This window comes from Scyliorhinus torazame, chromosome 22 (assembly GCF_047496885.1).
Source record: "Scyliorhinus torazame isolate Kashiwa2021f chromosome 22, sScyTor2.1, whole genome shotgun sequence".
Taxonomy (NCBI): domain Eukaryota; kingdom Metazoa; phylum Chordata; class Chondrichthyes; order Carcharhiniformes; family Scyliorhinidae; genus Scyliorhinus; species Scyliorhinus torazame.
The window spans coordinates 67,480,163-67,507,840 of NC_092728.1; the positions used below are offsets into that span (position 1 = coordinate 67,480,163).

Below are 27,678 nucleotides of genomic sequence, written 5' to 3' on the forward strand. Positions count from 1 at the left end.
GCTGCATCCTTTTATATGGGTTGGTGTAATGCCCCCCTGTGGTAGTGTCATGTCTGGGTGTGTCGTGACTGCCGTATTGGTCGTGTCCTATCTTACTGACCTATCAGTTGAATGTCTGTGTGTCATGATGTCTCTGGTGCTCCCTATAGTGTCTAGCTAGGTGTAGTGTGTTCACATTAACTCCTTGTGTATTTACAGTGATGCATATCACCACAGTGACCAGAACGGGGTACAATATTCTAGCTCTGACCTAACCAGAGTTTTATAAAGGTTCAGCATAACTTCCCAGCTATCCAATGTCAAAGCAGGGACGATAGTGACATTTAAGGGGATCTTGACAAATACATGAATAGGATGGGAATAGAGGGATACGGACCCAGGAAGTGTAGACGATTGTAGTTTAGTCGGGCAGCATGGTCGGCACGGGCTTGGAGGGCCGAAGGGCCTGTTCTTGTGCTGTACTTTTCTTTGTTCTTTTGTCTCTATTAATCCTCCATCACGTGGCTGACGAAGAGTCTCTCCCACTCTTACCAGCTGCCACTGGCATACTTTGGAAGGATTCACAAGTCAATAACCAACCTGTTTGGCTACATTATGAACATGCTCGCCATGGCCATGAACCTTGCGCATCTGACTTAGAGGCAGTAACTTTACCCACTTGGCTCCAAGACCTCCTTTCACAGGTATACTCATTGGCGTATTATTATTGGTCAACTCCCATTCTGTATGAACAGGCTTGGCCACTTTGTAAATTGCATTCAAGGTCACAGTGGAGTGTACACAGTATTTTTATTTTAAGCGTAGTCTGATATGGTGTAAAATAAAGTGAATTATTTTTCAGTATGCGGTAAAGATAGTTATAAAATTGTGAATATGGCCCTTCACTGTATTCATCATAATAGGCTCCACATTATTAAGAACAATTGTGTACCTCATTAATAAATATACACCCTTACCTCCCAGCTGGCATCAGAGCTTTCACTGGCTAGAAATGTTACAGCTGTCCAGAGAGCTATTATTATGGTATTGCAGTTTTTACCATTTACCTGATTTGAAAATATGAAAAATGTTAATGTTGTGAGGTGGAGTGCCTCTACCGTTCTAAGAAAGTTCTAATTTTCATGAATCGGATTGCAATATTTTTCATATTTAACCAATATACTGGACAGTGTGAATAATTGAATTTGGGCGCAGTATCATACTTAGCAGCTGATAATTATTGGGGATTGACATCCACTACAAATTGATCACATTGAGGCTGCTGTAGTATTTTTCATTGTTATATTCCCACCGATTCATAGCATCTGACAGCACAGAAGGAGGCCATTCAACCCATGGTGCCTTTGCTGGTATTTGAAAGAGCTATCCAATTAGTCCCACTCTCCCTGTCCTTTCCCCATTGCGCTGCAAATGTTCTCCCCTTGAACTTTGTGTTCCATTCACTTCCAGGCAATAAAGCAAGGCTATAATCAATTTTACTCAAGAGTTTGTAAAATGTATGCTCCCCACTCCATCTTTAGCTTCTATTCAAGTGGGTTCAAGAGTTGATATCATGTTGGTTATGGGTAGGTTGACCAGCCAGTAACTGAGGAGATGACTATCAGTGCTAGCACAATGGCAGACTGATCTTTGTCTCACTCTGTGGAACTTCGGTAAGATTAAAGTGCCTGCATTTTAATCAGCAGAGGTCATGTGGTGCAGTGGGTAGCATCTGAGCCGGAAGCTGTGGGTTCGGGTCCCACCCCAGGATGGGCTAAGGAAGGTGCCAAACAGATTGAGTGTTACCCTGCAAAATCTTTCCAACAACCACTGGTAGACGGTAAGAGCAGGAGAGACTCCTGGTCAGCCATGGTTGATGTGGAGCGACGCCTCTCAAGGTATAAACCCCTGGCGACAGTCGAGTGACATGGTCCAGAACGTACTAGCTATGGAAACAGACAAAAGTCTGCCTTGGTGCAGTACTAGGTGCGGGAAGAGGAAAGAAAGAGACTTTAATCACTCCTATACCCAGATTACTAAGCTCTCTTACTCTTAATTAAAGAGCCAAGATAATTTTGGAAACATTTTGAAAGGTTGGCACGAAGTTCCTAGGTTCATGAGAAAGAATTAATGCTATTACTAGGTTCAAACTACTGGCACAGTAGCTTGACAATTGTGTTTAAATCAAGAATAAATATGTAAAATCCAACAAATTTCATAACTCATAGTGAGAGGTATCTGCTAAAAAGGTGACATCTGCCGTCTAGATGGGTGAAAATGACCCATGGCATTTTCGAAGAGAATCAGTGAGTACTCTCTGTCTGATCCGATGGTTTATTCCTCAACCAACATCGCTGCACAAATAATCTATTCATATTATCACATAGCTGTTTGTGGGATCTTGCTGTGCACAATTTGCCTGCTGTATTTCCTCTGTTACTACAGTGACTACACTTCAAAAATGTAAAAAAAAAAGTTTTATATATTTAGGGGCAATTTAGCATGGGCAGTCCACCTACCTTGCATATCTTTGGGTTGTGGGGGTGAGACCCACACAGTCACAGGGAGAATGTGCAAACTCCACACGGGCAGTGACCTGGAGCCGGGATCGAACCCGGGACCCAGCACCGTGAGGCAGCAATGCTAACCACTACGCCACCATGCCACCCTCTCCACTTCAAAATTAGTTCATTGGGTACAAAATGCTTTGGGGGATGCAGAGGTCCTGAAAGGTGGAATATAAATGCAATTTGCTTTCTCCTTTCTATTTGCACCACACATGAAAGCTGTGCAGCGTTTTCACAGGTTAATTGCATTATTTATTTGTGAGGAAGGAGGACAATTTCACAGATCCCTAATCCATTTTATTGAATCCACAGACATCGGGCGGGATTCAGCAAAAATGGGGCTATGTCCACACGACGGTGGGAAAACCGGTACCAACCGCTCCGGCATCAACAGCCCCCGAAAGTGAGGAATTCTCCAATTTTTCGGGGGCTAGTTTGGCGCCGGAGTGGTTGCCGCTGATCCAGCCGGCGCCGAAGGGCCGGTCCGAGTTCGCGCATGGGCGGAACGGCCGGCGTGATCTCACACATGCGCAGACTGGCCGGCGTATTTCCACACGTGCGCAGACCGCCCGTCATATTTACGCGCCTGCACGGGGATTCCCTTCTCCGCGCCGGCCCCCGGGCAATATGGCGGAGCCCTACAGGGGCCTGGCGCGGAGGAAAGAAGGACACGGAACAAGCCCGTGCGCAGATTGGTAGGCCCCAATCGCGGGCCTGGCCACCGTGGCCCCCCCCGGTCGAATCCACCCCCCCAGGACTGCACACTTACCTGCCAGATCCCACTGTGCATGAGGTGAGTAATTCACGCCAGTGGGACTGGCCAAAACTGGACGGCCACTCGGCCCATCGGGGCCCGGGGTATCCCGCTGGCCCCTGAAAATCGGCGGCGGAGAATAGGGAAGCCGCCGTTGGGGTAGGATTCACACCTCCCCCCAGGGATTCTCCGACTCGGAGAATCCCGGCCATCAGCTCCTTCCCATAGCAACCGGGCATAAAAGCAAGCCATTAAAAACCCACCTCCAATGTTACAATTTCCTTCCCTCCCATTCTGAAGGTTTTGCTATGTGCTGAGATAGGATTGTAAGAAAAATAACTGCCTCCCAGGCATTTACGCACGCAATAACCCAGATGGTAAGTATGCAAAGGTCATATATGGTATCAGGAGCTGAGTCTCAGACACATTTGTTCCTGGGATGCTGGAACTAATTGGACTATCCTTACAACAGTTAAACTTCCTTTAATCTAAGTTGTTCACAGAATGTAAAGTAAGTAAAGTCGACATAGTCCCAGGTGACCATAGGCCGCTTTGCCTTTTGAGGGGGAGAGTTGACCGGTGGTGATTAAATCCTGAGGATCATCGCACCTCAGGCGAGGGGCAAGGTTGGGAAGGCGGGGCCGTAATGAATATCGTCAGCTGGTATGGGGACTACAGAAGCCATAAGAGATGAGTAAACAAACCAGGCAATCACCTCGGCTATATTAATTAGCTCAATATTAGACAGCGCATCTTCCAATTAATTCATTGGGGACACACTCCTGTGAGCCAAGTGTCAGCTGTAATACATTTCACTTGTGTCTCCATATTATGGTATTGGGCCAGCAGATAGCACTTAACCATCCTACTCCAGAAGCAATATTAGGACATTACTCAATGCTTCTTTTGAATCAATAAGTTGCACTTAGGCTAACAAATCAAATCTTTCCACGTACATAATAAACCAATGGCATTGTGTCATGCAAAAAATACATTTCTTTATTTGATCTATTTTATATCGTTTTGTTAACTTCTTACTATGAAACTTTTCAGAAAACAGAAAATATAGGGCGTCATTCTCCGCCGGCGGGAGTCTCCGTTTTGCCGGCGCTCGGGGGTTTCCCGACGGCATGGGGCTGCCCCACAATGGGAAACCCATTGACCGGCCGGCGTTACGGAGACTCCCGCCGGCCGGTCAGCGCAGAAATGTGGCGGGGCGGGTAGGAGAATTTCGCCCATAATCTCAGTAATTTAAAGCAGAAGGTGTAAACTCATGGGGTGCATGTCAGTATTGACATGGCACAGCATTTTAGCTTTGCAGACCTTTGCTAGATATTTGATTCAATAGTATTTGACTTTTGGTGAGTTTTACTAGTTTTGAGAAAAACAATCCAGATCTGCTGATACAATCCAAAAAATATCCATAGTTGGAAGTCATAAAACAAAAAATGGCTGAAGAAGAGAAAGTAGGTATTGTCTTTGTCATTGACTTCTGATGAATAAGTCGTGATCATACCGATGAACAACAAGGAATGCTTCAAAGTACAATCAACTTCAAATTCACAATTCCGATCATTCAAGAAAGATTTCCCCACTAGTGCACCTCATTGCAGAACTCCTCATCTGTCATAAGCACATAACCCTCATTGCTCCATGATATTGGAATAGCATAGAATCACTACAATACAGAAGGAGGCCATTTGGCCAATCGAATCTGCACCAACCCTCTGAAAAGGTACCCTATCTAAGCGTCAAGCTTCAACCTATGCCCTTAACCCAGTGACCCCATGTAACCTTTTTTTTTCTTTACAAATTTAGAGTACCCAATAATTGTTTTTCCAATTAAGGGGCAATTTAGTGTGGCTAATCCACCTACCCTGCACATCTTTGGGTTGTGAGGGTGAGACCCACTCAGACAGGGGGAGAATGTGCAAACTCCACATGGGATCGAACCCAGGTCCTCAGCACCGTGAAGCAGCAGTGCTAACCACTGAGCCACCATGCCGCCCAACCCCACATAACCTAACCTCTAACCTTTGGACACTAAGGGGCAATTGATCATGGCCAATCCATCTAACCCGCACATCTTTGGACTGTGGGAGGAAACCGGAGCACCCAAAGGAAACCCACGCAGACATGGGGAGAAAGTGCAAACTCCACATAGGCAGTCATCCGAGGCGGGAATTGAACCGGGCGTTGGAGCTACGAGGCAGCAGTGCTAGCCACTATGCCAGCATGCTGCCTCTCAAGGAGCTGTTGAACTATCTGCGCCTTGGCGCTAATTTATTGATGATGAGTACTTCAGTATTGAGAAATAACTTTGCTTTCTGAGCATCAACATGACATTGATACTGTGATTGGCTTGATGTCACCATTGTGTTTAAAATCTGGATTTATATTTGCATTTTGCACAAGGAAGATGTTGGATATGGCCACTGGTGAATGAAAGGAAAAAAGCCATTTGGCTCAAGTATTTTTCTGTGTCATAATAAAAGCAAAATGCTGCGGATGCTTGAAATCTGAATTCTGGGTAAACTCAGCAGGTCTGGCAGTAACTGTGGAGCGAGAAATAGAGTTAATGTTTTGAGCCTACATGACCCTTCCACAGAACCACAGAAGGATCATATGGACTCGAAACATTAACTCTATTTATCTGTTCACAGATACTACCAGACTTGGATACGACCAGACTTACTAGGTTTATCCAACACGTTCTATTTTTCTTTTTCTGTGTCAATGCTTACCAAATAGTTCTGTTCATTCAGCTGTCTAGTTTCTATGCCCATTAAGCCCCTTTCTCTTCAACCATTATCCAGTCTTGAATGTTGAATGGTTCAACCATCAATCTTGAAAATGCATTACAAAACCTCAGAATTCACTTTATATGTTAAAGATATTAAAAGAATACACAATTGGAACACTGTCGCTATCCTTGTATAGCTTGCAGACTATTATTTCCCACCTTGTCATCCAACATCAGTCTATTTGGAAGATGATTACACCAAGCCCTTATTCCTTTGTGCCAGGTCTCACTGTTTCACAATTAAGGTCACTAATCAGTTACCATGGCACTTTCAGAGATTTGTAATAGTTAAAAGACTCAAACAGTACACTATGCTGAGGGTTCTACTTTCCATAGTTAATCAGATACTTTGACTTTCTACAGCGAGTATACAAGTTTCACAAAACAATGAAATATAGTTTTAAGAAATTGTTTCACAAGGAATTGCACAACTTTCGCTTGCTTACTGTACAGTAACTGTTCCTCAGCATATAGTTTCACCTCCCGCAAGTTAGATAGATTGTTTGCTTTAGTTGTGATATATTTTTCTTCCAATCCAGATCAGGATCAAATTGTTTATGTTGAATTGGAGCAATTGAATGAAGAGGATTTGGTGAAGTGAGATCTTTGCATTCAGAGGCTTCTGTGTGTATGGAAGCAATTTGTGGCTACCTCATCCATGCTTCCGTCATTTCTTTTATTTCAGGCTTTCGAGTGATATTCCCTGAAGAGGCCCTTTTTCTGACAAAATGACACGTGCCCAGTTCCTGCCACAAGAACCGATGGTTCCACATCTGGCATTTTGATCCAGTCTAACTGAACATATTTGACATTTAAAACCAGAAAAACATATGTGAGCGAAGTGGCTTCTTGGCACCAATTCCACCAAGGCAAGTATACTGATTATGCATCACCCACCAGTTAATGCAGCAATTCCAAATTTCTCACATAAACAGCTACTTGAACTCAACCAAAACTCTGCAGTCTGCATTCTAACTCGCACACACAAGGCACTGTTCATTTATCACCCCTGTGCTCACTGATGTACATTGGCTCCCAGTCCAATCTAAATTTTAATATCACAATCCTTGTTTTCAAATCCCTCCGTGGTCTTGCTCTTAATTCCTGCTTCTAACCTCCCTCTAACCTTCCACAATCTCTGCATTCCTCAATTTTGGTTTCCGCACCCTCAGCATTCCTTGCTCTAGCATTGGCTGTCATGCATTCAGCTGCTTGGGCCCAAAGGTGCGAACTTTTCTCCCTAAAACATTTTACTTTCTTTTAATTGACTGCTCAATACGTAAAGGTCGCCTGTCCAACTATCTCCCTGTGTGGTTCCGTTTTAAAGTTTGTTGTGAAACTGTGGTATAAGCGAGGTGTTAAAGCAGATTTAATTTGTATTCGGAAACAGCTCTGTGAAATCATGGAAAGAGAGGAAGACAATTAAAACTTTAGCCCCCTGAAAGTCTGTGAATGTTCAGCAGAAGCCTACATTTAGCAAGCCAAGAGTTAAATGTAACATGTAACCAACAGAAGAATCTGCGACGTATTTACCATGGACGGTCAGCAAAACAGTACGCTGCACACTTACAAACATTAAACCATTCTGAATGGCAACTTCAAAGTAGTTGTACTCTGCAGTTAATTTCTGTAGCAGACTATACAAATCAAATACACTCAGTATTTCAATAAACATCATCCCCTGGGCTATATTTATCTACAAAATAGTTAGTCAGAGCAGAAATTTACTATTAGCTTTAGACTTTGAATTCAATCCTTAAAATAGTCATTTACAAAGGAAACAGTAAATTCAATGGATGCCTTGTCACGAGACATTAAAATCTTCCCCAAAATTTGCTTATAATGAAAATGTGAAGACTTAAAGAAATCTGTTCAAAATCCTCGTTTTTAAATCTGGCAACTGCTTGAACTTTATTTGACCAAATATCCAGGCTTAAGGCTGTTCAAATGAAATTTATATTCATTTCCAAGGATGTTTGAGGCTCCCCTCCAAATTCTGAATGACTCAAAGGCACAAACAGCAGCTGTTACAAAACTGACCTTTCTTTTCTGCTTGAAAAGTGGAGAAAATCTGAAATCTCTGCCTTCAAAACTGCAAACTTGAAGAAATGGAGTGGGGACTGGGTTTACATTTGAAATAAGATCTGGTTATGATTCTGGTGCTTTAATGCCTCTCACCACGTTAATGAAAGGAACCAATCATTTGGGCCGGAATTCTCTGGCCATTCGCTGGTGGCAGGATTCTCTGGTCGGCCTGCAGCGTGCCCCCGTCCGAGGGTTTCCCGGCTGTATGGAGTAGCTTCAATGGCAAATCGCATTGCCAGCGGCGGCAACAGAGAATCCTGCCACCAGTAAATGACGCCCTGCCTCCTGCTGCCAAGAAACACGTGGCTGGGGGAATTGGAGAATCCAGCTCCTGATAACGAGAAGCAACTACTGTAAAAATTGATTAAAGTGCTCTCGAGATACAAAGTAAGTCATTGTTATAAAATGTATTTTCTTGCTGAAAGGGAATTGGGAATGTTTTAAACAATTGGACTAATTGTCATTTACTCGTGTGATTTAAGTTATGGAGAGACTTCCTGCCACTTTGTTAATTCTAAGATAATGATATGTCCCCCATGATTCCTACGACAGATTTGACTTTTCCCAATTTTTGGATCTAACTCGATACTTTGGGAAGACTGTCCCTAACCACCAAGCCATTTATTTTGAAAGCAACCTTGCTATTAAATAAGGCTGGTAGTCTTAATTACTTTGATTTGGCACATAGAATAACAGCGCTCAGTTATTCTGGTTTAAATCTGACAGTGACTTCCAGAGCCTGCACATGTACAGTTAAATGTGGATATCCAGAAGGTGCAGTCCGAGTCACCCTATTCCTGCACAGTCGGTGTTACAACCGGGCCTTGCTGATAGGCTCAACATTAAAAATCAATGTAAAGGTATAATGTTGTAGTACTGGTTACCCATTAAGCATGGCAGAACATTAGGGTTGGTGCATTAAAGAGCAAAGTGAATTCTTAACAGTGTGATAAGGTGATAATTATTGCCAAACAACCTCCCTGGCAGTAAACATTTAATTTTACAAATGTGGGAATTCATTCCTTCAGAAGAAAAATGTTGCAGATATTTCTTTTAAAACGTTTTCCCTGTCCTTCTCTTCTTTCGCTTAATCCCATCTTTCTTTCCCAATCTTTATTACACTACACGCAAATAATTTAAATGTAATTTATATTCCCTGTTTCAGATTTACTGGTTTGCAGTCTACCCCAGTGAGAAAGTGTTGGTCTGGCTTGATGAAGAGGCTCACTGTTGGTAGGATTCTCTGTTTCCGCCGCTGGCAATGCGATTTGCCATTGAAGCTACTCCATACAGCCGGGAAACCCTCGGACGGGGGCGGGCTGCTGGCCGACCATAGCTCCCAGATCCACTGCAGGTAATGCCACAATGAAACGGATGTCAGATTAGTGGAAAACTCTGCGACAGCCTGGGAAAAGGCTGATCAGGGTCGGACATTGCACCCTATTGGAAGATCTGGGCCATTGTTTGCCATCAAGTGGACAATAAGGAGTTAACATTTTAGACACCATTTGAACAATTAGGTGATTGGGGGTTAAACATTTATAAAGATTGCATGGCAAAACACACATCTAAACAAATATATTTTGGCTTCAGATATTTTGAGCAGAAGGATGATCTCAACTAACTCTGCACCCTGTCAGCAAAACAAAGGTATTGTAATCATTATCTCCATATGTCTACAATGATAACTAATGAATGCTCCCAAATCCAGAAACCATAATTCCCCCCAGAGATTACGGTTTCAGCAAGAGGAAACAAAATATTTATTGGGGTTTTATAAGCACTATGTGTGTCCATATTTGTGAGGCACAAATCTAACTAAAATCCTCCAGAACCGCTTGTACATGTCCCAAAAGCTGCTGAAGAACGAGAGAGATTCTGGAACCACACATCACTCATTTGTCCCAGATAAGATCAATGTCAGACTGACATGAGCAGAAATATGATCAAGGGTATTATAACTTACTCACTTAAACAAATGAAGGGCTGACAACAGGGGAGCTGGCGATAGCGGTCAAGTATGATATCAACTCCTGTCTTCATTCTCAGTTAATTAATATAAATGTTTAACATACCTCAGGCTGTTCTGGTAGAAAGTACTCGTCTTGATGTGATCCAGAGCCATTGAGGAGAGGTTCAGTGTCAGATGTCTCCCTGCAAGCTCGGCTGTATCTTGTGCAATGTGCCTTGGCTGCATTGGGCTCCCCCATTACAAATAACAATTGCCGAATTAGCCCCTAAAATGAAAAAAAAAACATATACTTTAGACGTATTGAAATACTAATGCAACACCACAGCATGACTACATATCATAACTAGAATAGGTTAATATTGGTAAGTGTTGGCCAATGCTCATTTAGCTGAAGGCAAATCAGTATATTAGCTAAGTAAATCCCAAGAGCACCAATCAGACATTGTTACACGAGATCCATTTTCACGAGTGTTTTCCCCAATGTGGGGAACATTTTCAGTCAATGCCCATCGGATGCCTTGCCAAGGACAATTATACAGATTATGTTTGTAAAATTAGTATGACAATAGAGTGGAAGAATGATTACATTAGCGAGATGCATTTTCTCCTGGCAGGCAGTTGCACTAGATTTGCATGATTATGTATGGTCTACAATTGTTATAATTACGTCAAGTGGCACAAAGGGAGTTCCTCAGGTGAAACAGGATTAGAGGGCAAGGGATAATTGGACGAGGTTGCACAGATATAATTCAGATCCCGTTGTACAATGCACACTTTGTCCTTATTATTTCTGGGTAAGTAGGAAAACGTAACTAGACAAGTTGGTTGCAACAGAGGCAGGGGACGAGGTTGAGGATTTGGGGAAATTGTAAAACTGCTTAGTGCAACTGTGACTAGTTATAGAAACAGAGAAAACAGGAGCAGGAGTAGGCTACGTGGCCCTTTGAGCCTGCTCCGCCATTCAGTTTGATTCTGGCTGATCCTCTATCTCAACATCATCTGTTATTTATTTACAGCATGACAAGCTGACAGAGATAATACCCTTTATAAGATCAAGGGAACTTAGCGAGGAGTTTGACACAAAAGCATGTCAAAAAGCACAGATATTACAGGAGCAAAATGGACCAAAGAAGGTATTTGATGGAAATGTGAACGCCAATTTGGAAAAGTGAAATTACATTTCATTTCATCGGCTGTCAAAATCAAATCCGTCTTGGTTGCATTTGTCAGAGAATATTGAAGTTTGAGGCTTCTAATTCTCAGTCTATCGACACTTGGCCCATTAAACGTGCCTAGTGTGTCGCAAGACTTAATTCAGAATGAAACATGTGACTGCTCGGTGTTTTGGGATTTTCCAAATGGTTGGACCTCTTATAATGAATGTGCACACAATATCAATAGTTTAGTAATAATGACATCTGGAGACACATTGAAGAAACAGCCTGCAGTTTAGATATTTTATCATCATCTATTTTCTTGATAAAGTTTTCAACCTTTAAATACCACAAATTAATCATTTCACCTTGACCCGCTAACCATTTATCCTGCTCTGAAGAGAACATACAGACTTGAAACAGCTCAGTTCTCTCTCCACATATGCTGTCAGACCTGTTGAGTTTATCCAGCATTTACTGTTTTTATAGCCATTTATCCCCTTGTGCAACTTGTGCTGGTATTATTGTTTGTGATGGAAGGGACTGTGCAAAAGCCAAACTACAATTCAAACCAATTCCAGAAAGCAGTCTCTGAAGAGTTTCACTTTGCAGCTCAGTATTGGCTGAAAGAGGCCCAAACCTTCAATGGAATCAGTGCACAGTAACAATCATTTCATTCAATGGCTTACCAAACACCGAAATTACATTTTTGACCCATCTTCAGTGTGGTGAATGTATAGTGCTAATAATTCACCAGTGCATTTGTATCATGTTCTGCTGTTGTGTTACGTTGTTAACCCTGTGGGCTCCACCTATGGGCCATTTTGTGGCTTCACTCACAGGGGGATATGTTGGGGCATGTACGGGCTCCGCCCGTGGCTCCTCCCCTTAAGAGGAAGTAGAAAGAGCAGCTGCCCTGCAGGCAGTTCCCAGTATTGTACCAGTCACAGGCAGGCACTGTTCTAAGCTGATTAAAACCATGGTTTACTTCTCCTCGTGTCTTTGAGTGAATTGATGGTCGCATCATTCAGCTGCTTCATCCATGACCTTCCTTCCATCATAAGGTCCGCAGTGGGGATGTTCGCTGATGACTGTACAATGTTCAGCACCATTTGCAGCTCCTCAGATACTGAAGTAGTCCTTGTCCAAATGTGGACAATATCCAGGCTTGGGCTGACAAGTGGGAAGTAACATTTGTGGCACAGAAGTGCCAGGCAATGACCATCTCCAATAAGAGAGAATCTAACCATCGCTCCTTGACATTCAATGGCATTAGCATCGCTGAATCCTCCACTATTAACTTCCCAGGGATTAAGCAGAAACTGGACGAACCAGATAAATATTGTGGCTACAAGTGCAGGTCAAAGGTTTATGTATCCTCCAATGCTGGAAAGGAGGTCATTCAGCCCATCGAGTATGCACTGACCCTCTGAAAGAACGCCCTTCCCAGGCCCACCCTCCCCCACCCTATCCTCGTAACCCTACCTAACCTGCACATCATTGGACACTAAGGGGAAATTTAGCATGGCCAATCCACCTAACCTGCACATCGGGGACACGGGGGAGAAAGTGCAAACTCCATACGGACACTCCTGCAGCGAGTACCTCACCTCCTGACTCACTAAAGCCAGTTCACCATCTGCAAGGTACAAGTCAGGAGTATGATGGAATACTCTCCACTTGCCTGGATGAGTGCAGCTCCAACAGAACTCAAGAAGCTTGACACCATCCAGGACAAAGTAACCCCGCTTGATTGGCACTCCATCCACACATATTCACTCCCTAAGCCACCAATGCCCAGTAAGCAGAGTGTAGCATTTACATGAGGCACAGCAGGAAAAGGTTCATTCAGCAGCATCTTCGAAACCCATGACCTCTACAATTTAGAAGGACAGCAAATACATGGGAACACTACCACCTGCAAATTCCCCTCCAAATCACTCACAATCCTGGTTTGGAAATATATCATTGTTCCTTCATTGTCATTGTGGTAGTATGTATTGGGGGTCATGTGGGACTGGAAGCCCTAAGGTCATTGGCTGACAGATCCCGGGTCCTGGTTGGCCGTTGACCTCTAGCTCCGCCCTGAAGGCGGAGTATAAGAAGCCGGAGTCCTCCCCCGCAGGCCAGTCTACTATTGAGCTGCGGGGGAACAGACACGCTTAATAAAGCCTCATCGACTTCACTCTATTCGTCTCACGGAGTCTTTGTGCGCTACAATCTATTAAGCGTGCCTAAAAAGGACTATGGAGCTCAGGGTCATTCCGGAATGCCTGAGGATCAGCCCCCATGCAGTGAATGCGGCAGCAGCCTTCAAGCACTGGCAGACTTGCTTCGAGGCCTACCTCAGAACGACCACCGGCCGGGTCACAGAAGACCAAAAACTACAGGTCCTGCACTCGAGGGTGAGCACGGAGATCTTCTCCCTCATCGAAGACTCGGAGGATTTCCAGACGGCGTTCGCAGCACTGAAAAGTCTCTATGTCCGCCCAGTTAACCAAATCTACGCTCGCTACCAGCTCACGACGAGACGGCAAGGTCCCGGAGAATCGATGGACGAATTCTACGCCGTGCTGCTGATTTTGGGTCGCGCCTGCAGCTGCCCTTCGGTGAACGCAAATGAACACACGGACATGTTAATGCGCGATGCTTTTGTGGCAGGTATGAATTCCTCCCAAATCCGCCAAACACTTCTAGACAGAGAGTCGCTAGGACTCTCAGAGGCCCGGGCCCTAGCAGCCTCCCTAGACGTGGCCGCGCGTAATACCCGCGCCTACGGCCCCGACCACGCGGCAGCCCATTGGGCTCCGTACGTACCCGTCGTGACAAACCCCCCCCCCCCCGGACACCCCACAGGCTTGCGCGGTCCAAACGCCGAGTCGCACCGGGGGCGCCCAGTGTTATTTCTGCGGCCAGGCGAAACACCCCCGACAGCGCTGCCCGGCCCGCGCAGCTATCTGCAAGAGCTGCGGGAAAAAGGGCCATTACGCGGTTGTGTGCCGGTCCCGCCAGGTCGCCGCTGTCCCGGGAGAACAGGGAGCCCTGCAAGCCGTTTACGCGCCCCAACCCCCCCAGCACGCCATGTACGACCCGCAGGCGCAGCCGCTCTGGGTCCCGACCCCCGCGGTCCTGGGAGAACAGGGAGCCCTGCACGCCGCATACGATCCCCAACCCCCCTCCCCGCACCCCATGTATGACCCGCCGGCGCTACCGCTTTGGGTCCCGGCCACCACTCTCCACGGAGAAGAGGGAGTTTTGCGCGTCCCTAACGCCCCCCTAACCCCCACCCCGCGCCCCACGTCTGACCCGCTGGCGCCACCAACTTGGGTCCCGACCACCGCTGTCCCCGGTGAGGGAGCTCCGCGCGGTCCTAGCACTCCCCAGCCCCCCCAGCGCCCCATGTGCGACCCGCAGACGCCGCCATTTTGGGTCCCGGCCACCACGAGGGGAGGAAGGGCGCCGCCATCTTAGACCGCCCCAGACCTGTACGACACGTGGGGGTGGACAAAATGGCACCATCTTGTGACCCCCGAGCCACGTGCGATGTATGGGGGCGGCCATTTTGTCCATCCCCGACGCCATCTTGGACGGCAACAACGGACCCCACTCCACTACTACAACCACGTCTCACTTCAATTACGCTCGATCAAGCTCGGCCCCGGACACTCCAGACGACGACGACAACGGTGCTAATAAACGGCCACGAGACGCCATGCCTAGTCGACTCCGGGAGCACGGAGAGCTTTATCCACCCCGACACGGTAAGACGCTGTTCCTTGACCACCTATCCCAGCGCACAAAAGATTTCCCTAGCTGCAGGATCCCACTCCGTACAGATCCAAGGATTCTGCATAGTTACCCTAACGGTGCAGGGGAGGGAGTTCAAAAACTACAAACTAAACGTCCATCCCCAACTCTGTGCCCCCACCTTGCTGGGATTAGATTTCCAATGCAATCTACAGAGCCTTACGTTCAAATTCGGCGGCCCAATACCCCCACTCACTATCTGCGGCCTCGCAACCCTCAAGGTGCAACCCCCGTCCTTGTTTGCGAACCTCACCCCGGATTGCAAACCCGTCGCCACTAGGAGCAGACGGTACAGCGCCCAGGACCGGACCTTCATTCGGTCCGAAGTCCAGCGGCTACTAAAGGAGGGCATAATCCAGGCCAGCAATAGTCCCTGGAGAGCGCAGGTGGTAGTAGTGAAGACAGGGGAGAAACAAAGGATGGTCATAGACTATAGCCAGACCATCAACAGGTACACACAACTAGACGCGTACCCTCTCCCCCGCATATCCGATATGGTCAATCGGATTGCCCAATATAAAGTCTTCTCCACCGTGGACCTCAAGTCCGCCTACCATCAGCTCCCCATCCGCCCAAGTGACCGCAAGTACACAGCCTTCGAGGCAGACGGGCGATTATACCATTTCCTAAGGGTCCCTTTTGGCGTCACAAACGGGGTCTCGGTCTTCCAACGGGAGATGGACCGAATGGTTGATCAACATGGGTTGCGGGCCACATTCCCGTATCTCGACAATGTAACCATCTGCGGCCACGACCAGCAGGACCACGACGCCAACCTCCAAAAATTCCTCCAGACCGCCAAAGCCTTGAACCTCACGTACAACGAGGACAAGTGCGTTTTTAGCACCAATCGGCTAGCCATTCTGGGCTACGTAGTGCGCAATAGGATAATAGGCCCCGACCCCGAACGTATGCGCGCCCTCATGGAATTTCCCCTCCCGCACTGCCCAAAAGCCCTGAAACGCTGCCTGGGGTTCTTTTCATACTACGCCCAGTGGGTCCCCCAGTACGCAGACAAGGCCCGCCCCCTAATACAGACCACAACCTTCCCTCTGTCGACAGAGGCTTGCCAGGCCTTCAGCCGCATCAAAGCGGATATCGCAAAGGCCACGATGCGCGCCATCGACGAGTCCCTCCCCTTCCAGGTCGAGAGCGACGCCTCCGACGTAGCTCTAGCGGCCACCCTTAACCAAGCGGGCAGACCCGTGGCCTTTTTCTCCCGGACCCTCCACGCCTCAGAAATCCGCCACTCCTCAGTGGAAAAGGAAGCCCAAGCCATAGTGGAAGCTGTGCGACATTGAAGGCATTACCTGGCCGGCAGGCGATTCACTCTCCTCACGGACCAACGGTCGGTAGCCTTCATGTTCAATAATGCACAGCGGGGCAAAATCAAAAACGACAAGATCTTAAGGTGGAGGATCGAGCTCTCCACCTTCAACTATGAGATTTTGTATCGTCCCGGAAAGCTGAACGAGCCGTCCGATGCCCTATCCCGCGGCACATGTGCCAACGCACAAATTAACTGCCTCCAAACCCTCCACGAGGACCTCTGCCACCCGGGGGTCACTCGGTTTTTCCACTTCATCAAGTCCCGCAATCTCCCATACTCTTTAGAGGAGGTCCGTACAGTCACAAGGGACTGCCACATCTGCGCGGAATGCAAACCGCATTTTTTCAGGCCGGATGGAGCGCACCTGATTAAGGCTTCCCGCCCCTTTGAACGCCTCAGTCTCGATTTCAAAGGGCCCCTCCCCTCCACCGACCGCAACGCATATTTTCTTAATGTGGTAGACGAATACTCCCGCTTCCCTTTTGCCATTCCCTGCTCTGACATGACCGCGGCCACAGTCATTAAAGCCCTGAACAGCATCTTCACACTGTTCGGTTACCCCGCATACGTCCACAGCGACAGGGGGTCCTCTTTCATGAGTGACGAGCTGCGCCAGTTCCTGCTCAGTAAGGGGATAGCCTCAAGCAGGACGACCAGCTACAACCCCCGGGGGAACGGGCAAGTAGAGAGGGAGAACGGCACGGTCTGGAAGGCCGTCCTACTGGCCCTACGGTCCAGGGACCTCCCAGTTTCACGGTGGCAGGAGGTCCTCCCGGACGCTCTCCACTCCATCCAGTCGTTATTTTGTACGAGCACTAATCAAACACCTCATGAGCGTCTCCTTGTCTTCCCTAGGAGGTCCTCCTCTGGAACGTCGCTGCCGACCTGGCTGGCGACCCCAGGACCCATCTTGCTCCGAAAGCATGTGCGGGCACATAAGGCGGACCCGTTGGTCGAAAGGGTTCACCTCCTCCACGCGAACCCGCAGTACGCTTACGTGGAGTACCCCGACGGCCGACAGGACACGGTCTCCCTGCGGGATCTAGCGCCCGCCGGCAACACACCCCCCCCCCCCGACACCATTCACCCAACCCCCCCCTTCCTGCCACCGCCGCACCCCGCGACCGCCCCCTTCCCAGGAGATCGGTTCCCCTCCCCTCAGGCCCGACCAAGAATAAAGCCCAAGCTGAAACCGTAAGGCTCCCGGAGACGACAACACCGATACAAGCACCACCACCACCACCGGGGCCGAGGCGATCGACACGGACGACCAGACCGCCCGACCGACTCGTGGCGTTGATCTAAATCACAATATGGACTTTTCACAAGAACATTTTGCTTTTCTCCCTATACCCTCTGTAAATAGTTGAAACAGGACAAAATTGTACAATACTGTATTGCCATGTGAATGTTTTTTTTCCTCCCAGGACCAGCCCTGTAAACCCTTACCACCATACGAAGCATCACCCCGCCGGGTTCATTTTTGACAAGGGGTGAATGTGGTAGTATGTATTGGGGGTCATGTGGGACTGGAAGCCCTAATGTCATTGGCTGACAGATCCCGGGTCCTGGTTGGCCGTTGACCTCTAGCTCCGCCCTGAAGGCGGAGTATAAGAAGCCGGAGTCCTCCCCCGCAGGCCAGTCTACTATTGAGCTGCGGGGGAACAGACACGCTTAATAAAGCCTCATCGACTTCACTCTATTCGTCTCACGGAGTCTTTGTGCGCTACAGTCATTGGGTCAATATCCTGGAACACCCTGTTGAGCAGCACTCTGGGTATACCTACACTACATGGACTGCAGCAGTTCACGAAGGGAGCTCACCAACACGTTCTCAAGGATAACTAAGGATGGGCAGTAAATGCTGGTCGAGCCAGCAACTCCCATATTCCATGAATGAATAAAAAGAATAGAATAAATTTAAAAATAAATTGCACATTGCAATGACAATATGAGACATTTCTGCCTAATATATAAAAAAATCAGCTGCAGATTCACTGCCTCCCGTGGCCCACTCAACTTAATCAAGTCACATTCATATACTGTGATATATTCCATGAGTGTCAGTTGCCTTTATGCAAATGTGACCATTCTTCACACACAGGCTTGGAGACGGAATGGTAGCACGCTATTCAAACATTATAATCTCAGTCTTATCTTTAACCAGCATGATTATATGATTAACAGCAGTAGTCACTGGTTATGATTAGAATTTCCCCTCTCAAGTGCAGGAAAACACCCACCTGCATCCCAGCTGAGATTGAATCAGTCAACAGCAACAATGGATGGAACACAGAAGGCGGGATTCTCCCATGCCTCGCCGTATGGGCGAATCGGCGTTCGCGTCATTTTATCCCGCGGCGCCAGTCCGACGCCGGCAGGCGATTCTCCAGGGAGCGGAGAATTGGCGCCATTTGCGTCGGTCGCGAGCCGCCGATTCTCCGGCCTTGCTGGGCTGAGCGGCTGCACGAAAATGGCAGAGTCCTGCCGGCGCCGTTCACACCTGCTCGCAGCCGGCGGGAGCTCTGCACGTAGGGTCGGGGGGGCGGCCTGTGATGGGGGGGGGGGGGGGAGAGGCGCTCTTTCACGGGTGGGGGTCTCCAATGGGGTCTGGCCCGTGATCGGGGCCCACCAATCAGCGGGCCGGCCTCTCCAACCCCGGCCCTATTTTATTATGCGGCCGGCCCCTGAACCCCCATGCCATGTTGCATCGGGGCCGGCGCGTTGAAGAAGTCCCCTGTGCATTCACGGGTGGGCGCGGCACCACTGTTCATGCACGGGTTGGCGCCGCCCCCAGTACGCGCCAGGAAATGAGGCTGGAGCGGCGTGAACTGCTCCAGCGCCATGCTGGCCCCCTGTGGGGGCCAGAATCACTAGTGCCCATGCCCATTTCGCACCGTCGTGAAACGCGACGGCGTTCACGATGGCACAGACACTCTGTCCCGCGATCAGAGAATCGCGCCCGATATTTTGCTTCTTTATAGTGCATACATCTACAAAGACTGATAAATGCATGAGATATTAGTTAAAAGTGGTCATACTAAATAGGCAGCAGGTAAATACTATGTAAGTTTTCCAGCCATTGAGATTGGGTGGCATGGTGGTTAGCACTGCTGCCTCACTGCACCAGGGACCTGGGTTCCATTCCGGCCTCGGGTGAGTGTCTGTGTGGAGGTTGCACATTCTCCCTGTGTCTGCGTGGGTTTCCTCTGGGTGCTCCAGTTTTCTCCCACAGTCCAAAGATGTGCGGGTTAGGTGGATTGGCCATGACAAATTGTCCCTTAGTGTCCTGGTTAGGTTTTAATATACAAGACTATCATTTGGCATCGCTTCAGCCTGCACTATTTTCCTGCATGTGTTGGAACATCTCCTCAGGGAATTCCCAAGGTGATGGTCTACCTTGGTGACGTGTTATTCATTGGCACTACACCAAGATAACTTTTATAACCTGCCTGGATCCTATTGGCTGGGAACAATTGGTTATCCCATGGCTCTTGGAGAGTATGAGGGGTGGCGAGGGAAATCACTAGTCGTTTTAGCTGTGTAAATAGAGCTGGCCAGCGTGGTACCGGCTAGAGAAGGAAACAGCGGTGAACTACTGCTGCTGTGTACATATTGTTGTAAATAAAGTTACTTTCTGTTTCGCTCTACAAACTCATGCTGGATTCTTTGTGGCCCTCACAAAAAGAATATAGCCTAGAGGAAGTATCAGAGGGGTTTTGGGCCCACCTGAAAACACAAAAAGTATACAGTCCAGGCCTCAGAAGTGGCATACCTAGGATTTCACATTGATCCAACAGGGCATGCAAAAGGTCAAGGCCATGCGAGACATCCTTGAACCCAAAAATGCCAGTAAGCTCAAATCCTTCCTCGATATGGTAAATTATTGTGGAAGGCTCATTTCAAATTTAGACATAACATTGGCACCATTATACCAGCTATTAAAGAGGAAGTAGTGGTGGCAATGGAGAGAATCCCAAGAGGAAGTCTTCCGAGTCGTGAAGCAAGCATTCGAGTCTTCAAACCTTCTGGTGCACGTTGACCCAGGAAAACCAATTGTGCTCATGTGTGATGCGTTGCCTTACGGTACAGAGGCTGTTTTATCCCACAAAATTGGAGATGGCTCGGAACGCCGTACGCCTTTGCCTCAAAGACTCTTTCAGAAGCAGAATGGAACAATGCCCGGGTTGAGAAGGACATCTTAGCGGTTATATACGGTATGAAAAAATTCTATCAATGTGTGTATGGTCGGCGATTTGACATAGTGACCGACCACAAGCCATTACTGGGTCTTATCAGGGATGACAAGCACATACCACCCATAGCCTGGGTGAGGGTGCTTCGTTGGGCCTTGCTGCTAGCCGCCTACAATTGTTTTCCAGCACTGGCCTGGCACGCGCATTGCCAATGAGGATGCATTAAGTCGCCTGCCCCTGCCAAAGAGCATTCAGCCACCACCAACACCCCAGGAGATCATGCTGGCCTTGAACTTCCTAGACACTCTGCCAGTGTCTGTCGGACACATCCAAAACTAGACCCAAAGAGACCCCATACTTTCTGAGGTTAAATGAATGGTACAGGCTTGGTGACGGCATGAGACGTCTGAGCAACTGGGGTCCTCCTTCACTCATTAGGATAAGTTTACATGTGAGGATGGCATGATTCTGTCGGATTACGAGTAGTCGTTCCACCTCTAGCCAGCGGGCCTCTTCTTGAAGAGCTACATAATGCCCACCCATGACAGACAACTACAACTGATGGCCAGGAATAGATGAAGCCATTGAAGGTCTGGTGCTGAATAAACTGAAGAAGAATCCTGCAAAGAGTCTTTGCTTATACATATACTAGTGCAACAGGGGGCTGGTTATACTAGGGGGCTGGTTTAGCACACTGGGCTAAATCGCTGGCTTTTAAAGCAGACCAAGCAGGCCAGCAGCACGGTTCAATTCCTGTACCAGCCTCCCCGAACAGGCGACTAGGGGCTTTTCACAGTAACTTCATTGAAGCCTACTTGTGACAATAAGCGATTTTCATTTCAACAACCATGGGAGAAATGCATTGCCCTCCCCTGTGGTAAGATTGGAAGCAGGGACCACTTAATTGGACAGGAAGCTGGCAAGTGGAGGCGGGAAGGTGGTGCATTACCCCTTGCTGTTGGGAGGGCAACAAATTTTGCCCGTGGTTTCTGCACTAGAACATATACCAGCAAAACGTCAGCTCAAATCTTCACAGGATTATTATGGAAACATAATTATAAAATAAATCCATGGATAGCCAACACATAGCTGGAAAACCAAAAAATATTTAATGTGTTGGGGTGGGAGGTTATTAAGTAACTTGCGGTTACAATTGCAAACAGTCTTTATACAGGAATGGAAGAAGTATTTTTAACATGAAAATAATTCCGAGTTTATGGAAGGGGAGGGAAGGCTGTCATACTCTGATAGAAATCTAATTTAATTGAAACTTAATAACTGTAGTAGTTGGATAGACTCCAGCTATAAAAACTCTTGACTGATGAATACCCCCTGGTATTTAGACTTCTCTACTTCTGAATCTCCATCAATAAATTTATTTTATGACAGATTGCAATTGTTGGTTTGCTGCCATCTGTTGAAAGCAGTCTATAAAGCATCAAACTGGTATTGTCCTCTCTGCGTGTCTTAACCTGCTCATTAGCAAGTTCTTCAGCCTGCCCTGGACTTGCCTAAACTCCTCCAACTCCTCATCCTCCTTTAGTTGCCCTTTACAAAAACTACCCCCGACCAACATTTTGGTCACTCATCCCACTCTCATTCTTTTGACTCGGTGGCCATTTGACGGAGGCCATTTTTGCCGACTGACAATTCTGCCCAATAGGGGGACACAGTTTGGACCAGTGTTCCTGTTTCCCAGTTTTTATTGCTTTTTTTCCTTCCGGGTGAGTCATTACACAATGCCTTTTTATGTTAAAAATATTACATAAATGTAAGAAAAATGACACCTGTCCATAACAGGTTTGTTTCCTTTCAATGTTGACCACTACAGATCTCTACCATCTCAACAATTCTACAAATGTCTATTCTGATAACGTATTTGGCACAATTTAGTAAATGAATTCAAATAACTTTATTGCATATTCAATGAAGATTTATAAGAGGTATTGCCTCGTGGATACCGACTGCATGTTAAAAGCTCTCTATCGGTATTTTTGCCTCGAATGCTGAGTCGTATATCCCTCAATCATGTCCCTGGGGTGGCGTGTCACAGAGAAAATATAATGTAACTGGATCAGGGTGGATGTGAACAGGGACACACTGCTACCTTCTCCCTGGCCTGTTCACCTGCTAAACAGTGGATTTTGAAGTATTGTTTTATAAATGATGAATTTACAGTCAGAATCATATCGGCCAGAAATCTGCTATTTGGCCCATTGTCCCTGTGCTCTCACTTGGAAAGAGTTAACAATTTCAATGGTGGAAAGAGGGCAGAATTGAAGGAGTGCAGATATCTGAGAATATCACCTCGACCAGCCCCTCGATCCAACTGATGCCCAGCCCTCTGAAACCGCTCCCTGCAAACCCCCACTCCACGGCCAAACGTGATAGCCCTCTGAGCCATACATTTCCCACCCGATCCGCTGACCTCCCGATGTTATGACTCTCCCCCGACACTCCAGCTCTCCCCTGACCCTCGAACTCCCCTGTCCCCCTTGACACTCCAATTCCTCCCTTCCCCTCCCCTACAATTCCCTCCTCCCCGTCCCTCTGCCTCCCAACCTCCCCCTGACCCTTCAACTCCCCCCAATCCTCCAACTCCCTCCTCTGAACCTCTAACTACCCCCTCCACCTGCCCCACAGCCCCCCACACCTCCTTCCCCCCAAACCTCACCACCCTACCCAGCCAACTTTATCCACCTTACCCACCTACCATACTACCACAATACAGCAGTTATTGCCTAAAATATGGTGCATGGCCTGGCTTCCCCTGACAATTCTGCATGATGAGGAAGGACTCTGAGCAGATATAACCCTGCATTTCTGAACAGGCCTGGTTTGGAAGTCCCAACCAGAAGTGCAGAGCTCCGGTACAAGGTTAAACATTCAGGGTGGAGTGATTGTCACTCCTCAGAAGTTTCAGCCCAATCCATTTGACGCAAGGCTGCCATTCCAGGTTCTTTTTCAGAATTTAGGATACATTTTCAACATTTTACACCCATGTGTCTCCCTGCAATGTACTAGCTGTTGTTCCAGAAAAAATAATCTCCATTAATGAGTCTAGTGTAGGAGACAATACCTTAAGGAAAAGTCTGAATTAAGGAGGGTTACATACTAGACATTAACACATCTGATTGAAAAAGGTGCTAATTTTTGACCGACGCCTCTAAATGCACTCTATTTATACAGTCATTTTTTTAAAACACCAGCTTTATTTCTGTATATCAATGATTCATGTATTTCTGCAGTTCTTGTAATTATCCATCAATTATCGTCCTACCAATTCATTTAAATTGAGGGAAAGCACTGTGCTGAATAAATATTTGAATCCATTCCTTAATTACTCTTAGAACTGTATACAAGAATGACTGGAGTCAACTGGGGATATTAATTCAACATATTTAGTAAAGAATGATGATGCATGGTTAGATTTCTGGTTCCTCAAAAGGATTTCCTTTATATAAACGTACGTCAGCCTTCACGCTTTGTACCAGTGCTGATTGGAAAAATATCCTTCAATTATTGTTGCCAGTCGCACTGCCAAAGGAAATTGGCAGAGTAAGAAGTCTTACAACAGCAGGTTGAAGTCCAACCTGCTGAAGGAGCTGTGCTCCGAAAGCTAGTGATTCGAAACAAACCTGTTTGTCTTTAACCTGGTGTTGTAAGACTCCTTACTGTGCCCCCCCCCCCCCCCCCCACACAGTCCAACGCGGCATCTCCACATCAAATGAAATTGGAACTGGATGGTAAGTTGCCGGTGTTGGGATTTTCCAACTTGGAGAAGTTGTGATCCTGGGAAGGAAATGGGGCTTTGTGAAGAAGGTGCCCTTTGAACCTAGTTGTCATGTCCAACCCCTCAATTATTAACCAAATACTGTCACTGCAGCATTTCTGTCAAGATCCCCTCCTGTTGGGACAATTCTCCTCATTGCTGTTCAATTGTATCTATTTACTTTTGTGCGTTTTCAATACTTTCTCAAATCTGGTTGCGTGCCTACCTTTTTGCTGGTTTCGGCAATAACTCCAGTTTTATTAATTTATTGGCGTGACATTGACAGGTCATTGCACAGTTCACTATTTAATGAGATGACCCAGTGACGCAAGGCCAGTGACAATGTGACCAGTGAAGGGTTATGGTGTTCGGGCCGGAAAGTGGAGCTGAGTCCACAAAAGATCAGCCATGATCTCATTGAATGGTGGAGCAGGCTCGAGGGGCCAGATGGCCTACTCCTGCTCCTAGTTCTTATGTTCTTATGTTCTTCTGAAACTCGGTATGAGAAATGTCACTGTGGTCTAATATTCATTTTGTGCTGTGCTGCAAATGATTAGTGTGGCTGCATTAACTTCTACTGCATGGATCAGAGGACAAACACAAAAAAAGGATTTCAGTACACTAGGAAATCAGGACGTTCTGAGGAAAAAAGTAATATTAGTTAAACATAGTTTATTTTCTTTAACATTAAGGAGCAATGCAGAAAAATTGAGTGGAATCATCCCCAAAAATGACTGGATGTTAATTCGGGCAGGAAGAATTGGTACAAATTGGTTGTTCTATTTTATTTTAATGGAGAGGGACGCGTATTAAAATGGCATTGAGAGTGGCAGGGCATAAATACGGCAGCAGGTCCTTCTCCTCAGATCCCGGAGCGCCCTTTATAAAGGGTGCCCTGATCTCAAAGTTAGGTGACAGGTCGCCTTCCGCTCATCCCTCGGACATTGTGACCCCTGCAGACAAGGGGAACACTCCCAAACCTTGACCATCCCCCACCACTAAATATTCAAGTCACCTCTCCCCCACACCGTGCTGTCATCAGGGTGATCCAACCCACCTTATTCTCGCCAGCATCAGGCACCTCTCCACCCCCCCACCCCCTTTGGGCTCCCCTTCAGGCTCCGCCCCTTGGCAGTGCAAACCTGGCAATGCCCTCTGGCACCCTGGCAGAGCTAACCTGGAAGTGACATGTCAGCATTGCCAGGGCACTGCCCTACCATGTTCCCAACCACCTGGGGGCTACTGTGGCCTCTGAGCTCCCCAGTGCGGTCATTACATCTGGTCTCCGTTTGTGCAGACCAGTCATGATTCCCGCCAGCGCCATGTCATGCTGGGGGGTGGGAACATAGCACATGCCTGGAAGATTCGGCACCAAGCTGACTTTTCATATTCAAATGCGTTTAAATGCATGGTATTCAGTTTCATGACCTCACTGGGCATAAACCTGATTACTTCTGTTGGGAGGGCCAGGAACATGGCAAACTGCTTGGTGTCTGGTGCAAATCCCATTTCAAGTCAGTCCCAGTATTTTCCCGATATAGCGGGATTTGCGCCGGGTGCAGAGTGGCCAGAAAATCGCCCCATTATATTTAACCCTTCCTTAAAGTTTTGTTCCTCAATTCAAAACCCATCCCAATGTAAATGAATAATCTGCTTATTTGGTTAAGAACTGCTCTATTCAAACTAGATCCATTAGAATTTGAAAGATATGGGTGGGGTTTCCTGGCTGTTCCACCCAGCGGGACCTGCCCCTGTGAGTTCCCCGGTGGCAGATCGTGTGAAGAACGGAAACCCCGTTGAGAGCGGTGGGACTGGAAGATCCCACCACCAGCCAATAGCGGGTCGCGTCCGCCACCGAAAAGCAAGGGTCCGCGGAAAATCACATCCATTTCATAGGATTTTCAGTGCAGAAGGAGGCCATTTGGCCCATCGAGTCTGCACCGGCTCTTGGAAAGAGCACCCCACCCAAGGTCAACACCTCCACCCTATCCCCGTAACCCAGTAACCCCACCCAACACTAAGGGCAATTTTGGACACTAAGAGCAATTTAGCATGGCCAATCCACCTAACCTGCACATCCATTGTATTTTCTATCCTGAACAATGATAAAAATGAAAGAAACAGTTAACGTAACTTATCCAAGTTTAGAACTGAGAAGAATCTTGGTTAAACTATAGACCAGTAAACCTGGTTATGTAATGCAGATGAAGTGAATGTAAATTTTTATACCTTCATACCTCTGGTTTAAATACACACACCGGCCTCTGACAAATCACTTAGCAGTAGAACTACATGTTGCAACAGCCACCTGGCATACAACCACTGAAGGAAAAGTGTGTCCTTCAGTATCTTCCCCAGAATGTGTGTGCAGCTTTGCTCAGCTATTCATTCTAATCCTCTAGGAGGCAGCAAAGAACTTTCTGAACTTGTGGGTAAATGTCCAAAATTCAGTTTAATACATTCAGCAGTCTTCATAGCTTTATATAGCCAGTGGAATTTTGGGATGGAAATTTGCCGTCTTTACCTAGTCTTGCCTACATCTGACTATCGACCCAGAGCACCGTGGTTGACCCTTAACTGCTCTGTGTAATGACCTAGCAAGCCACTCAGTTGTATCAAAGTAGAAGAAGATTAAAACCAATGGAGCAAGCAGCATCAATAACGGACTGGAAATGACAAAAGCAGACCCTGCCCTGTCGACCCGACAAAATCCTCCTCACTAACATCTGGTGACTTGTTCCAAAACTGGGAGAACTGTCCCACCGATGAGTCAAGCAGCAGGTTGACATAGTCAAACTCACCAAATCATACCACATATCCAATGCCCCATTCTCCTCCATTAGCACCCCTGGGTATGTCCTATTCCACTGGCAGGTCATACCCACGAGGGGTGGCAGCCCAGTGTTATGCAGTTGGGAGGGAGTGACCCTGGAACTCCTCAACTTTGACTTCAGATTCCATAAAGTCTCATGGTATTAACATGGGCAAGGAAACTTCTGCTGGTTACCACCTTCCCCACCAGTACTCCTCCATGTTGAACACAATTTTAAAGAAACACTGAGGGTGACAAGGATGCAACATGTACTGTGGGTGGGGGTCTTCCATGTCCATCACCAAGAATTGCTCAACAGCACCACGACGGAGTTCACCTGTTGTGAGAGAATGAAAAATAGGGTAAACCTATTTGCCTCACCCTCACCAATCTATCTGTCACAGATACATATGTCCATGACAATATTGGTAGGAGTGACTACTGCAC

The 27,678-nt window shown here is 47.1% G+C and overlaps 1 protein-coding gene across 3 annotated transcripts in view; it reads right to left on the reverse strand.

Annotated features, from left to right (window-relative positions):
- The window catches only part of LOC140399099 (uncharacterized), a 484,003-nt gene that overhangs the window by 267,126 nt on the left and 189,199 nt on the right, over positions 1–27,678 (reverse strand). For all 3 annotated transcript variants that reach the window (XM_072488263.1, XM_072488261.1, XM_072488260.1), the window contains exon 5: positions 10,264–10,425. In XM_072488263.1, coding sequence (XP_072344364.1) covers positions 10,264–10,425 — 162 coding nt within the window. The remainder of the gene's footprint in view (positions 1–10,263; positions 10,426–27,678) is intronic.